The following is a 13,083-nucleotide window of genomic DNA, read 5'->3' as shown; positions in this document are numbered from 1 at the left end:
TATACATATAAATGCAGGGTAACGCCTAAAAATAAAGCAACAACATTTATATTAAATTAAAAATCTGCTTGAATCAAATGGAAAAAATTAAATATTATTTTTTAACTTAAGATTTTACAAAATATTATTATTATTTTATATTGTTATTATTGTTAATATAGTTGAAACATATATTTTTTTGTAAACCAATAACGAATTTATACAAACAACTAAGAAATATTTTTTATAAAAAAATAAAAAAAATAAAAAAAAATAAATAAAATAAAATAAATTTTTTAATGTAAATTTAAAAAATATATATAAAATATTTTAAATTTGTAATATAAAATTTTTCTAAACATTCCAAAGTTTTAAATAAAAAAAGCATTTTATTTATAAAATAGTGTTTTTATTGACATTTTAAAAATGCCAAAATTTTAAATAAAAAAAAAAAAAAAAAAACTTTAATTTTAAAAGCTTTAATACTAATATAGTAAATATGTACTTCAATACATTCGTTTGTGAAGCACAGAAAATAAATATATTAAAATTAACAAGCCGAACTTCATTTAACAGCTGGCCCTAGGCAAGCGTAACTCTCCTAGACCTGAACTTCATTAAATGCTGGATTGCCCGAGGAGGCTAAGGGTAAGACCTTAATCATGTGCAACGGGAGATACACAAAAAAGTTTGTAGCAGTTGGCTTGAAGAAGACAATTATTATGAATGATCGTTGGAAAAACTGTTGCAGTAGTTGATAGCGAAACGTGGTGTAAAACACCTATCATTAACCACGAATTACCCAGTTTCAATTTACATATTTCTCATGTTTATATACATATTTGTGGAGAGTCCTTGTTATTTGCCGAGTCATACGTGCATTTATCATATTGCAATTAGACTTCTGCTGAAACAGTCTAATTAGGCAGCACATTAGCACGGCAGTTAGCGCAACAGTGATAAAAACTCGGGCAGGAAACACTTCGGCACTTGGCCAAGTTCGTTGAGTTCGATAGATAAAGCGAACGAGTGTCGGGCTCGTCGATTGGCGTTATGAGAACCACAATTAGTTTGGCCGCAATGACAACAAGAGGTAGAAGTAGTTTCGTCAAGCTGACGGTGCTGGCGGTGTCTCTCATATTTGTGCTGCTGCTGCTGCTGACGACGCTGCACAGCACGGATGTGAGCCTGCGGCAGCAGCTACCACCGAAAATGGAACGGGTGCAGTCTCTGGCCTCGCCCATCGAAGTTATCGAGGAGCCGTTCGATGAGGAGCTGGTTCGCCAGCTGGAATACGAGCTGCCCGAGGTGGACTATGGCTTCTGGACGCGCTACGCCAAGCCGCATAGTTATCGCAAGAATAGCACATGCGCCCAGTATCCGGATCCGCTGGAGCTGCAGCTCCACAACACCTACTGGCAGACGTTCATCAATGCGAACGTGACGTTCCGCCTCTATGCCGCCTACATGGACATACGGCCGGGCGTCAAGCTGCCATTGGGCGTGGTGCGCATTCTGGCCACGGCAAATCAAATCCACGCCCCGTTCCCGCCCACGCACTGCCAGCTGTGGTATGCCGGCCACAAGGAGCCGATTATGACGCGGGTCAGCGAGTACCTGAGCGTGTGGGTCTATGTCTGGGGCCATACGCCGCTGCTCAGCTATCCGCACCTGCTCAGCTGCCCCGTGCCCGAGCTGCCGCTCCAGCTGAAGGGCGCCACGCCGCGCGTCGTCTCACTGGTCAGCGACAGCTGCGACCGCGCCAGCAACTCGCTGCGCGTCCACTTTGATCGCTCTCCGGTTGCTAATACCACAGCCAAGCCGAAGGCCAGTGCCAACGTCAGCTCCCTCTCCCTGGCGAAATCCAGCGGCAGACCCAGTGCTGCATCTGGCGGCGGCGTCAAATTGAACTTTGGCGTTTGCGTCAAGGCCTTCGATTTCCCCTATGTGGATCTGTCGGCGCGTCTGATCGAGTGGTTCGAATTGCAGCGCCTGCTGGGCGCCTCGCGCATCTACGCCTACATCTACGATGTGCATCCAGCGGTGCAGCGGGTCCTGGACTACTATCAGCGCATCGGTTTCCTCGAGCTGCGTCCGCTGACAATGGCCAACGGCATGCCGCGTCTGCGTCACTATCAGCACCAGCTGCTGCAGCACCGTCGCCTCATTAAGCGGCTCAACGAGCTGATACCCTACAATGATTGCTTCTACAGGAACATGTATCGGCACGACTATATGCTCAATGTGGACATCGACGAGGTGATCATGCCGCTGGGCAAGCTCCACAGCTGGCAAGACGTTGTCGACGCCGACGAGATCGAGACGAGGGCGGACTGCCCGAACGGCCATGTCTCGCTGTGCTTCATCAATACGTACTTCATCAAGACGGTGCCCGAGGCACTCAACCACGAGCAGCTGGAGGCCGACGAGCTCTATGTGCTGCAGCACACACTGCGCCATCGCAACTATTCGCTGCCCAATCGGGCGACCAAGTGCTTTCACAACACTCGCTACTCGGTGACCCTGCACAATCACTTCACACTCAAGTGGCTGCCTGGCGGTTGCAGCCAGCACACCTTGAGCACTCAGCTGGCCCAGATGCAGCACTATCGCGAGCCGGACGTCAAGTACGACATGTCCGAGGTGGTGGAGGACCGCAGCGTTTGGAGATATGCCAATCAGCTGCGTGCGGCCGTGGAGTATGCGTGGCTGCATCTGAACGATGTGCAGGAGCAGGTGGCCAACATGGACGAGGATCAGAATACGCTGGACGAGCTGCCGGAGCAGGAAACGGATCTGGAGCAGGCGCAAGAGCAGCACCAAGTGCTGGAGCAAACACACACCGCAAATGCTGCAAATTAGCAGCTGATTCGAATAATTTAAGTGGTTTTTTTTTCTCTCTCTCAGTAGTACTGAGGAACTTCTGTTAGTTGCTCATATTTATTTTTATAATAATAATAATCCAACGTATTTCTGTGAAATATACTCAGGCGCCTTACAAATCGCATGTTTAGCTTCAATGGACTGAGCTAACCTGAAGTTAGTTCTGCAATATGCAAGGGGAGCATGATGAGAGTGAGATTAACAGCAATCTCTTCTAGCTTCAAATTTTCAGTCTATCAAGGCAATCGTCTTGGCAGAAAACGTTGAAGCTTATTGGGTTTTATTGGAATAATTGCACATATTATTTAATTATATATATAGTTAATAATGTATATAATACAATTCAATCTAATGACAAGCCAAAGAAGTATATTTTTATCTATATGTTGCTGTACTTATTCACACAGTAAAAAAAAGTAGAGTAGTTTTGTTATTCTTCTATTGACCACTAGAGACTTGATATATGTATAATTTATGTATATATGTATATGTATGTATATGTGGCCCTACTTAGTACTATTAGCATATACAAATATCTTCCATTATTGGGCGCATGACTAATTTAGCCAATGCTATCTAGCTTACTCCATGATCGCCTCTATTATTTACCGCTGATGAATGCCCGATTATTTGTATACCCTGAACCCATTGAAAATGAGAAATCAGGGTATAATGGTTTTGTGAAAAAGTATGTAACGGGCAGAAGGAGGCGTGGCAGACCCCACAAAGTATCTATATATTCTTAATCAGGGCGACGAGCTGAGCTGATTTGGCCCTGTCCGATAACTCAAAAATCGAGAACTTATTTTTTTTTATCGATAAACCCCTTATCGAAAGTCAGTTATAAAATTGTATCTCCTACCTCTTTAAAGCTAGAGTCTCCAAATTTGAAATGTATACTTATATGCATTTTATACAGTTTCGGTTTTTGTTATATATTTGTACAAGGCGTATTTCAAACAGAGACTTGTGCTTTGGCGAATGCATGCACATCCATGTTATACTCATAATCTAAAAGTTTCATAAAGAAAGTACATCCACAAGAAAAGTTATTAAACAACTAAATTTCCATAGTCAGCCCACACTGCAGTCAATGCGTGTTTATGCGTGCGTGCGTATGCCTGTGTGTATGTGTGCATGTGCGAATAATTATTGAAATATCAGTTGCTCGAAGGGTTCAGGGGATCTCGTAGTCGAGCAGTCTCGACTAGAGCTTTCATACTTTTTCATTATATTTATCATTTAATTTGCAGACTTATTTCGCTTAAAGTAATTGTTGTAAATTTCACTGCCCATACTAAAAGTTTACAGTAGATATGTTTGTAATTATATTAACGTTTATTCATAGAAAAAAAAATGTATGCGCGACACTCCGTTACGCGTGCTAAAACTCAACTCTCGCTTATATATAAGTGTAAGGTTGCCAGACATCTCAATAATCGGCATTATAGTTTTTAGTGTTGCCAATACTTAATATCGATAGATTTTCAACAGTAATATTATAATTTTTGGATATTTTATCATAATTTATCGAGAAGATAGACGAAACTGGAATGTAGCCCAAATTTATTAGCCTATCTTTATTTTGCTTATCGTTTCCAATATAAGTACAGTGCTAGTCTATATTTATAGAACTCTCATTAATATGGAATGGGATTTTCCCGGTCGAAGTGTCAGCAACATCTCTCTAATACATGAACAGAATATACCGTCTGATTACCGTCAGCAAGCGCAGAGGCATGCCTATCGCATACACCCATCACAGTCACGAATCACTCAAAGGGGTATATTACACTGGACACTCAATAGTATAGCAAATAGTATTTGCATTCGATTTAAGCGAGCAGCACAAAAGTATACAACGGATAATCGGAGTGCGTGACTCAGTTTAAGAGTCTTACGAGTCTTGAAGTAACGTAAAACTCCATTAAGCTCATTCAAAATATAACAGAAAACTCGTTTAGGAAAATATATAAATTAAAAAATTAATGTTTTATTAAGTTTTTGTTTTTTTTTTTTTTTTTTTTTTTTTTTTTTGATTTATTAAAGCCATACGGGGCAGCTCAGTAACCCCTTTGTGTGCTTATGTTTTATTAATTTACTGAATCAAGCAATAGATATACCCCTTGATTTCAATATAATTCCTAGCCCAGCATGAGTCGTACTTTATTGCCCAATCATATCTTGGTGAAAATAAAAGTGTTGCGATTTGATAAGAACAAAGCCTTCCGCTTGAGTGTGTGAACTATTTATATACATCAAATTCATATTTACGCTGCTGATGATGAAGCGATCGTTCCATCACGCCTATTATATAGACGATTGCCCCCACACAGCTTACCGCAAGTCTGGGATATCGTTGGCATGCGTGGAAAGGCAGAACGGTTGCTTCACATATCGTAATTGTTTGTTTATTATAGGCAATAAATAAAGTTGTCATTAAATTACAAAGTACCGCACGTAAGTATTCAAACAAAAAACAAAAACAAAAACAAAAGAAAAAAAAAACAAAAAAAAATTGATAAATAAATATGCTCGCTGGAAACGTTATCACTACTCTCATTACTCCAGATAAGGAAAAAAAAAATTAATGATATATATTTATATGATTATCAATGGAAATAAGGAATACTTTAAACATTTTATCAAAGCCAACCAAATGCTGAGCATGATGAATTCTGGTTGTGATAGCCTAGTTGCGCAGCAGGAAGGCGCCCAGCGTGAGGGTCAGGGTGCCGCTGAGGGTGGTGACTAGGGTGCCGGCCCCGCCCCCAGTGTGATTGCTGCTGGCCAGCAGAATGGGGCGCTCGTTGGCGCGGGCATCCATCCAGGCCTTGCAGTCGGTCTCGTTCTTCACAAAGCGAAAGATCGACTGGACAATGTTGGCGGGCGTGATCTCGGCGCACTGCTCCAGATGATGCAGCACACAGGCCTCGAAGCTCTGCAGGTCGACGCAGTGTGTGGGTGAGAAGAGCAGCTCGGGCCGGCTCATCAGATCGGGCACCTGGCCGTCCTTGGGTATATACTGATGGAATGATCTGTTCAGGCAGTTGCTGATGCTCTCCCTGTTCGCCTCCAGGCACTCTGGCCCCTGCTCGGCCACAAAGAGTGCAATTTGATCGCCGCCGCGAGAGCAGGCGAAGTTCAGCAAGGAAGAGCCCAGACGCATCATGGTGGCCTGCTGGCGCAGCTCCTCGGCGCTCAGGCAGGGCTTCACCTTCTCGTTGAACTCGCGCACACAGCCCTCGGCCTCGGGCGCCCGCTGGCAGTACTTGTGGAAGACGGTGTCCAGCTCGCCGATCGGACGGGCTGCCTCCATCTCGGCCTGCAGGGCCGTCAGATTGGCCACCCCACTGAGGCAGGCGCCCAGCTTGCCGGCCGCATCCTCGATATCCTTGTACAGCGTGGTATTGTCCTTGCCAGTCACCTTCTTACACTTCTCGCGATAGACGCGCTTAATATCATCTGCCGAAAGGAAGTAAAACCCAATCATTAACCATAGCCCCTTCGTTATGTCACCGACGCCAAGCTGCACTTACCCATGCTGACATTCGTGTTGCGGAACTCGGGCGGCAGGAACTGCGCCGAGACGCTCTCCAGCTGGCTCGAGGTCAGCTTCTGTGGACTGGGACTGGCGCGCACCTCCAGCAGCAGGGCGCCCAGGGCGGCCAGCAGGCACACAGCGATCAGAGCGTATTTGTTCATGTCGGCTGTCTCTGCAGTCTCTGTCTGAGTCGAGTTGAGTATGCGATCGGTAATTGGTGGAGCTACCTATGCTGCTGTGGCTTCCGTTGCCTCCGTACAGCGCGCGTTGCTACGAGTGAATGAGAGCGGCTGGCGTTCAAAAGCGCGAGCAACTGTGATTCGATTGTGTACAGTGGGGCGTGGCGTTGCGAACGCTGTGCGAAACATCTACAATTGTCGACGGTATCAGACACCATGCACATACACACTCACATACATACATATGTATGTGACTACTGCTTAGCAGCTGCAATAATAAGAGATAAGAGATACATACATATACATATGTAAGTACATACCTACATACATGCAAAGCATATGCAATTATATGCTATCGATAAGTTCGCTTTGTACAGCTATCGATCGCTCTTGATTGGCTCTTTTCATTTGAATTTTCCACAAAATTATACATATTTTCTTTTTGCACACTTTCGCTTGAACCGAAGGCATTGCTTATCAAAGGTTTAAAGCTGCATGTAGTAGATATGATAACAATTGTCAGCTCTTTGGGACACTGTGCCGTCGCGCCGGCATTTCGGCCAAGTGTAATCAGCACAGTGACATAATTCTCTCTTTATGTCCGTTGCAAATTTTGCAACATTGGAACACGCGGGCAAAGGGTAATGTCGACGTCTGACGACTGATTTACAGGGAATTAACACGCTCCAAGGCACACATATCTTGATATGTGCCGATATATTGGTGTATAATGTATGTGTGAGTGTGCGTCTGAGTTTATGTATCTGACTTTTCCATAAGGTGTTCGCTTATCTTATCTGGCTGCTGTCCATAATGTTTGTTTTTTTTTTTTTTGATCGCTTATTGCATTATCGACATATGTATAAATATATGCACATACATACAGACATATATATATATACATATATATATAACCGATCCGTTTAGTAACAGCAACGGAATGCTCTAAAATAAACTGATAACTAGCTGTTAGCTGATTATCAATTATATCGAAAAACCAAACCCACACAGTCTCATCAAAGGCCTCGGCCGTTCAGTTGCAGCGTAAGCGGAATGTTCACACTCAGTGCTGATCTACAGTTACACAGCTCATTCAAATTGCTGTTTATGCTAGCTCTTCTGTTTTCATTATTATCAGATGTTTCTGATGTTATTTTATATGACTTGGGCATTTCGTAATAATTTTTACAACGAGCGCAATTAATGCTTTTCCCAGCGGTTTCGCGAGCAAATACTTAAAACTGAACTTGCAGCAAGGGAGAGCGAGAGCGACAGGGAGAGAGAGAGAGAGAGAAAGAGAGAGAGCGATGCTTGAAAAACGATAAGTCTATATAAACCACGTACGACGTAATAATAAAGGTTTTTTTTGTGACTGCGACAATATTTGACTGGAATTACTCTAACACTTTAGACCCTGTAGAGCACTGATGCCATTTCAGCATTTGTCCCGTCAGATCTGGCGTTTTTTTAAACTCCGATAGGAATATTGAAAAAGCTTTTTTATTAAATTTTTATTTTTTTTTATTTTTGGATTTTTTAAAAATATTATTATTATTTATTTTTAATTTATATGTATGTAAATTACTATATTATATAATAAAAATACCTACATAACATAATCTGTTATTTAATTGTTTATAAGAGAGCATCAATCATTGAAATATACATATATATATATATATATATATATTTTTTTTTTCAAAGTCCAAAAGCGGAAAATTGTAAATCTGTTTTTAAACGTTTTTTTTTTTTTTTTAATTGTTATAATTATTTATTTTCAATTTGTATGTATGTAAATTACTATTTTACCTAATAGAAATCACAAAATATTTAAAATGGAGCACAAATATATAAAAGCTCATTTCTATGTGCCTTTCCAGCTAGATCTAGCTTTTTGTGCTCTGGAAAAAGTGACAGTACTGCCGTAGAGCCTTAACCATAATAAGTCATTTAATTGTTTATAAGAGAGCATCATTGATATTTATGCATGTGGAAATAAGCCCAACTGCTTAACCTCTAACAGGCAGGAAGCTAATTGTCGCAGCTATACCTCAGTCATCTGCAGCTATAAAAGTCTACTATTAGCTTGTGCACTGAGCAAGTCAAGCTTGAGTCCAATCAGTCGATCTCAAGTGCATAGTATGCTATTTATTAATAAGCGTACCCAAAGATCTGTGTATATCGCTCTCTCGGCTGTGCGAGCGTAGCTTGAGCCCTGCCGGGGCAAAAGCTCAAGTTTATGAACGGAAACCGGTTGGACAAAGCGACTGAGCGCAAACTAAACGACATTCAACATTTTACACAGGCGATCAAAGTTCGTCAGAGCAGTTGCTACGTAATGACTGCGATAAGCTTTATCGCCCCACGGCTCTATATGAATGAATTGAGGCGACCGGGAGGTGTGAAGTGTGAGCCGGGAAGCGGGTTGCGGAATGCCACCTGGTCAAAGTCCAATCAGCTAATTGTAACGACGCATTCGAGAGCTTTGCTTCTCTGAGATGCATGCATTAATTATCCACAAAGGGTATTAGCTAGTATATCATTTAAACGAGCGAGACTAAACGGGAGAAGCCAAGGAAAAACTCAGTGGGGCAGTGGTGCAGTGGTGCAGAGGTTCAGTGGGGCAGTGGTGCAGTGGGGCAGTGCTGCAGTGTTTTATGTGCGTGCTTTGAGTTAATAATATTTTTCTTTGCAAAAGCAGAATTTCCAAGAAATTCATATAATACTAGGCTTGGCGCGCTTAACTGGAAACACCTCAATTGCTCGAAGGCATCATCGTCTGCTCTGCGTAGTGCTACAGCTTGCTAGCTATCCCTTGAATATGCATGAAATAGCTGTTTTTAACAATTACATCACTTCACCAGAGAAAAAAAAAAAACACATAAAAATATGCATAAGTCGAACAATACCTAATCTTATCACAGCTCAGATATGTTTTGTGGAAAAGCAAATAGAATTAATAGCTAAGTCGGGCGTGTTCGACTTGTACATATTGACTTCTCACACATACTTAGCCGCCACACTTAAGAATTCCTAGACGGGGTCGTAGCTCGTAAGCTCATAAAGTCGTGATAATACAACCTCACAATTCCAGTTCCACTAAATTATTCTGTGCCTTACAAAAATATTAGAAACTACTTTTTCTTTAGATTTAGTTGCCAAAAAGGTAGCAGGACAATCAATAAATATGTATTTTATTAAATGAAGAAAATAAAATAAAAATAAAATAAAATAACATATAAAAAATATTATTTGATCTGATCAAAAGGCTTTCATCTGCTTTTCAGCATCAGTAAAAATCTACGAGTGTTTTAATATTTTTTATTGCCAAATAGTTATTTGACGTGGCAATTCATTCGTATAGAATTACAATTAAAAATCAATCAACTCGTATATTATATACATTAATAGACTTTGCTTTTGCTTCCCATTCTTTGTATTTCTGCATGACGAATAAGTCGTGCAGCAATTCAGCTCTATTTGATTTCCTTATTTTCAATTCATGTGAATCAGCTTGGAGTATGTATATTTCTTTATTTTAAACAACGTTGACAATTGTTTTCGCTTCAGTTTATGCAATTAGTCATCAAAGACTTTTTCTTGCACACACACACACACACACACACATGCACGCTCTCCCTCCCATTCATGCTTCGGCTCTCTTTGCTGGTCTCCTCTGATTAGTATCTAGTAGTCGCTGGCACACAATAAACACATAGCATACTTTTAGGGGAAGCCAAAACGGATACACACACCGCGGAAACGCCGCCAGTGCGCGCTGCAGCGCATTGTGTATACGCAGCGTATTGGCCCAGTTAGTGCATCTGTTATGAATGGGCGGTGCAGCCGCTCCGTAAGCAGCTCACTCGCTGGCTTTCCTAATTGTGAGCTGGCAATAAGCTAAATACTGTATATTTGCAAATTCAGCTTTGAGGCAGGCAAACATATAGTACACATACGTATATACGTACGTATATGCATATGCATATGCACAGGTGAACAGCAAGAGTGCAGGTGATGATTAAATTTCTGAATTTCATATGCTGCCAGTTGCCAGAAGCTGCACGATTCGCATGTAATCATCTTTCAGTGTGTGTGTGTGTGTGAGTGTGTGTGTGTGTGTGTGTGTGTGTGTGAGTGTGTGTCTGTGTCTGTGTGTGTGAGTGTGTCTCTGTGTATGTGTTTGTGTGCATCAAAGAAAGCTTGAAGCTTTACTCTCCAATTAGGTTAACAAATATAATTAATTAAAAGACTCATGACTGATTAACTACATAAACTAATGCTAATACTAATACTAATACCAATACTCATAATAATAATAATAATAATAATAATAATAATAATAATAATAATAATAATAATAATAATAGTAATAAATACTAATAATAATAATAATAATAATAATGCCAATATTAGATGAATAGTAAGAATAGCAATGCATATGTATGTGAATATGTGATGTGCGCTGCTTGATGCTTGTTTGTTGGCCTGGGCCAACAACCGTGGGCGTGATCGTGGGCGTGCCACCATGTCGCCGTTAACAACAATGGCAGCAACAACAACAACAATGGCATAGAGCATGGTATGTTTTTAAATGAAATTAAGCTAATTTAGGAAACTGCCAACGTGTCGTCGTGCCCTTCCTGGCCGGAACCTGTCGACATGCTCGTCCTGGCCGTGGTTTAATTCAATGCAGGGCCACGGTACATATCACGACCTCATCTGAGCGCGCTGCTCTCGCTATAAGTGTGTGTGCGTGTGTGTGCGTGTGTGTGTGTGTGTGTGTGTGGCTGTCTGTCTGTTAGCTATTTGAAGCACATGCTACCTGTCCGTGCGTTTGCTCGTTCGCTCGTTTGTCCGCCCGTGCTGGTCTGTGTATTGTAATTTATTATCCTGCATGGCAAAAGGGATTTTCATCAATTAATCATGCTGACGATTCAGCTGCAGTTGGACAACCAGAACAACAACACACTGCTGGCTGGCCTCACATTTAATCGGCCGAGAGTTGACCCAAAGATGAGTCCATGCTGTGCATGCTCCGTACGAAATCTGTCCGTACTTAAATTACGGCTATTAACTCCTTTACGTTATTTACGTTCAATATTCGAGCAGTTTAGAGAGTGAATGGATGGCTGCTGGATGCTGCTACTGCAACTCATTAAGATGACCATATCGCATTTTGACTAGATTTCCGCCTAGATGATATTAAGTGGATGCTGATGAGCGTATACTTCAAGGATACTCTCCTCATCAACTTCTTTTCGGCCCAGATTCATGTATGTGCATGTGTTTTAAGACTGCTGCGAGTATATTCAAAAGATATCAATCACTGGCTCCAAGTGAACTGCAAATCAGAGCAGACCTTTCGATTTGAATTTTGAATAGTGCCCAGCTCTGCTCCGGCCTGGCTTCTGGCGTCCCAACAAGAAATTCCACCTACGGCCCTAGCTGGATGCCGGGTGGTGCCAGTGCCTGACCCGGCTGCTTGGAGTGCGGGCATTAAAGTGATTTATGGACTGGCCGGCACACTGCCAAAGAGGCCGCCGCCACGCATAGTCAGAGTCGTGTGCTCGGTGCGTTGTGAGTGGATCCAACTATTTCAGCCGAAGCTGTGGCTGCTCTTTTGTGACACACATCTTTACACACAGCTTTAAATGCATCTTTGGGCAATTCTCGGTTAGGTTTCCATCAATTATTAAGCAGGCAAATGCCAGGATTCTCTGCAGCGTGGAGCAGAGCCAAATTTGACTTAGTTCTTCGATTAGTTTATTATGCAAAATTTAATTTGAATAAACAAGCAATCAATTGCTGAACAGGGCAGCGAGAGGGTGGTAGGTTGTGTGTGTGTGTGTGTGGGTGGGCGTGCGCCTGGGTGCATATATAATGCTCAGCCATTTGTATTAGCTGCAAAGACCATAAACGACTTGATTGACTGCGCTTTAGCCATGCTTGCATGCGTGTGCATGCCTGTGTGTGTGTGTGTGTGTGTGTGTGTGTGTGTTTACCTGGCTATGGCATTGACGTTTACGTTTGAAAGGTGCAGCCATAGCCCGTTTGAGCGCTAAGCTGCACAAGGAGCCGGGCCACGAATCAAGTAGCCCGATCCGGCCGGAACCTGGCTGACTTGGCCAGTGCAGCCCAGCCTGGCATTTTCAGCTAATAAGCTGACAAAAGCCTTGCCCATGGCCTTTTCACATTTTGCCATGTAATTTATTTTCAATTTTCTTTCGTTTTTGTTTCCTTTCTTCCTTGGCTATACATCAAATGCATTTTTGTTGTTCTTCATGCTAGGTAAATAACGAGCATTGGCTGTCAGTTAAATATATATGTATATGGTATATATAAGTATATACACACATATACATAAATTACATTTGATCCTTTTTGTTCACAATTTGTGCTGCACTAATTAGTCAAACTGCAATCGCACAACTCAACAGCAAATGCAAAATAATTGAAACCCAATAACATCGAAGCGAACTGATTTGCTGTGAATAA

The 13,083-nt window shown here is 41.9% G+C and overlaps 2 protein-coding genes across 2 annotated transcripts; one reads left to right on the top strand and one right to left on the bottom strand.

The window, feature by feature from the left end:
- Positions 1-1,032: 1,032 nt before the first annotated feature.
- Positions 1,033-2,964, top strand: LOC6584255. Its single transcript, XM_002009875.4, has one exon. The coding sequence runs from the start codon at positions 1,033-1,035 to the stop codon at positions 2,839-2,841; it is 1,809 nt and encodes a 602-aa protein (XP_002009911.4). The 3' UTR covers positions 2,842-2,964.
- Positions 2,965-5,257: 2,293 nt separating this feature from the next.
- On the bottom strand, positions 5,258-6,695 carry LOC6584254 (27 kDa glycoprotein). Its single transcript, XM_002009874.4, has 2 exons — positions 6,402-6,695; positions 5,258-6,327 (listed from the first exon to the last, which is right to left on the bottom strand). The coding sequence occupies exons 1-2, from the start codon at positions 6,565-6,567 to the stop codon at positions 5,555-5,557; spliced, it is 939 nt and encodes a 312-aa protein (XP_002009910.1). The 5' UTR covers positions 6,568-6,695; the 3' UTR covers positions 5,258-5,554.
- Positions 6,696-13,083: the final 6,388 nt, after the last annotated feature.

This window comes from Drosophila mojavensis, unplaced genomic scaffold, assembly GCF_018153725.1.
Source record: "Drosophila mojavensis isolate 15081-1352.22 unplaced genomic scaffold, ASM1815372v1 contig_136, whole genome shotgun sequence".
NCBI classification, from domain to species: Eukaryota; Metazoa; Arthropoda; class Insecta; order Diptera; family Drosophilidae; genus Drosophila; species Drosophila mojavensis.
The sequence above is the reverse complement of the archived record's forward strand: the minus strand, read 5'-3'. Positions and strand labels throughout refer to the sequence as shown.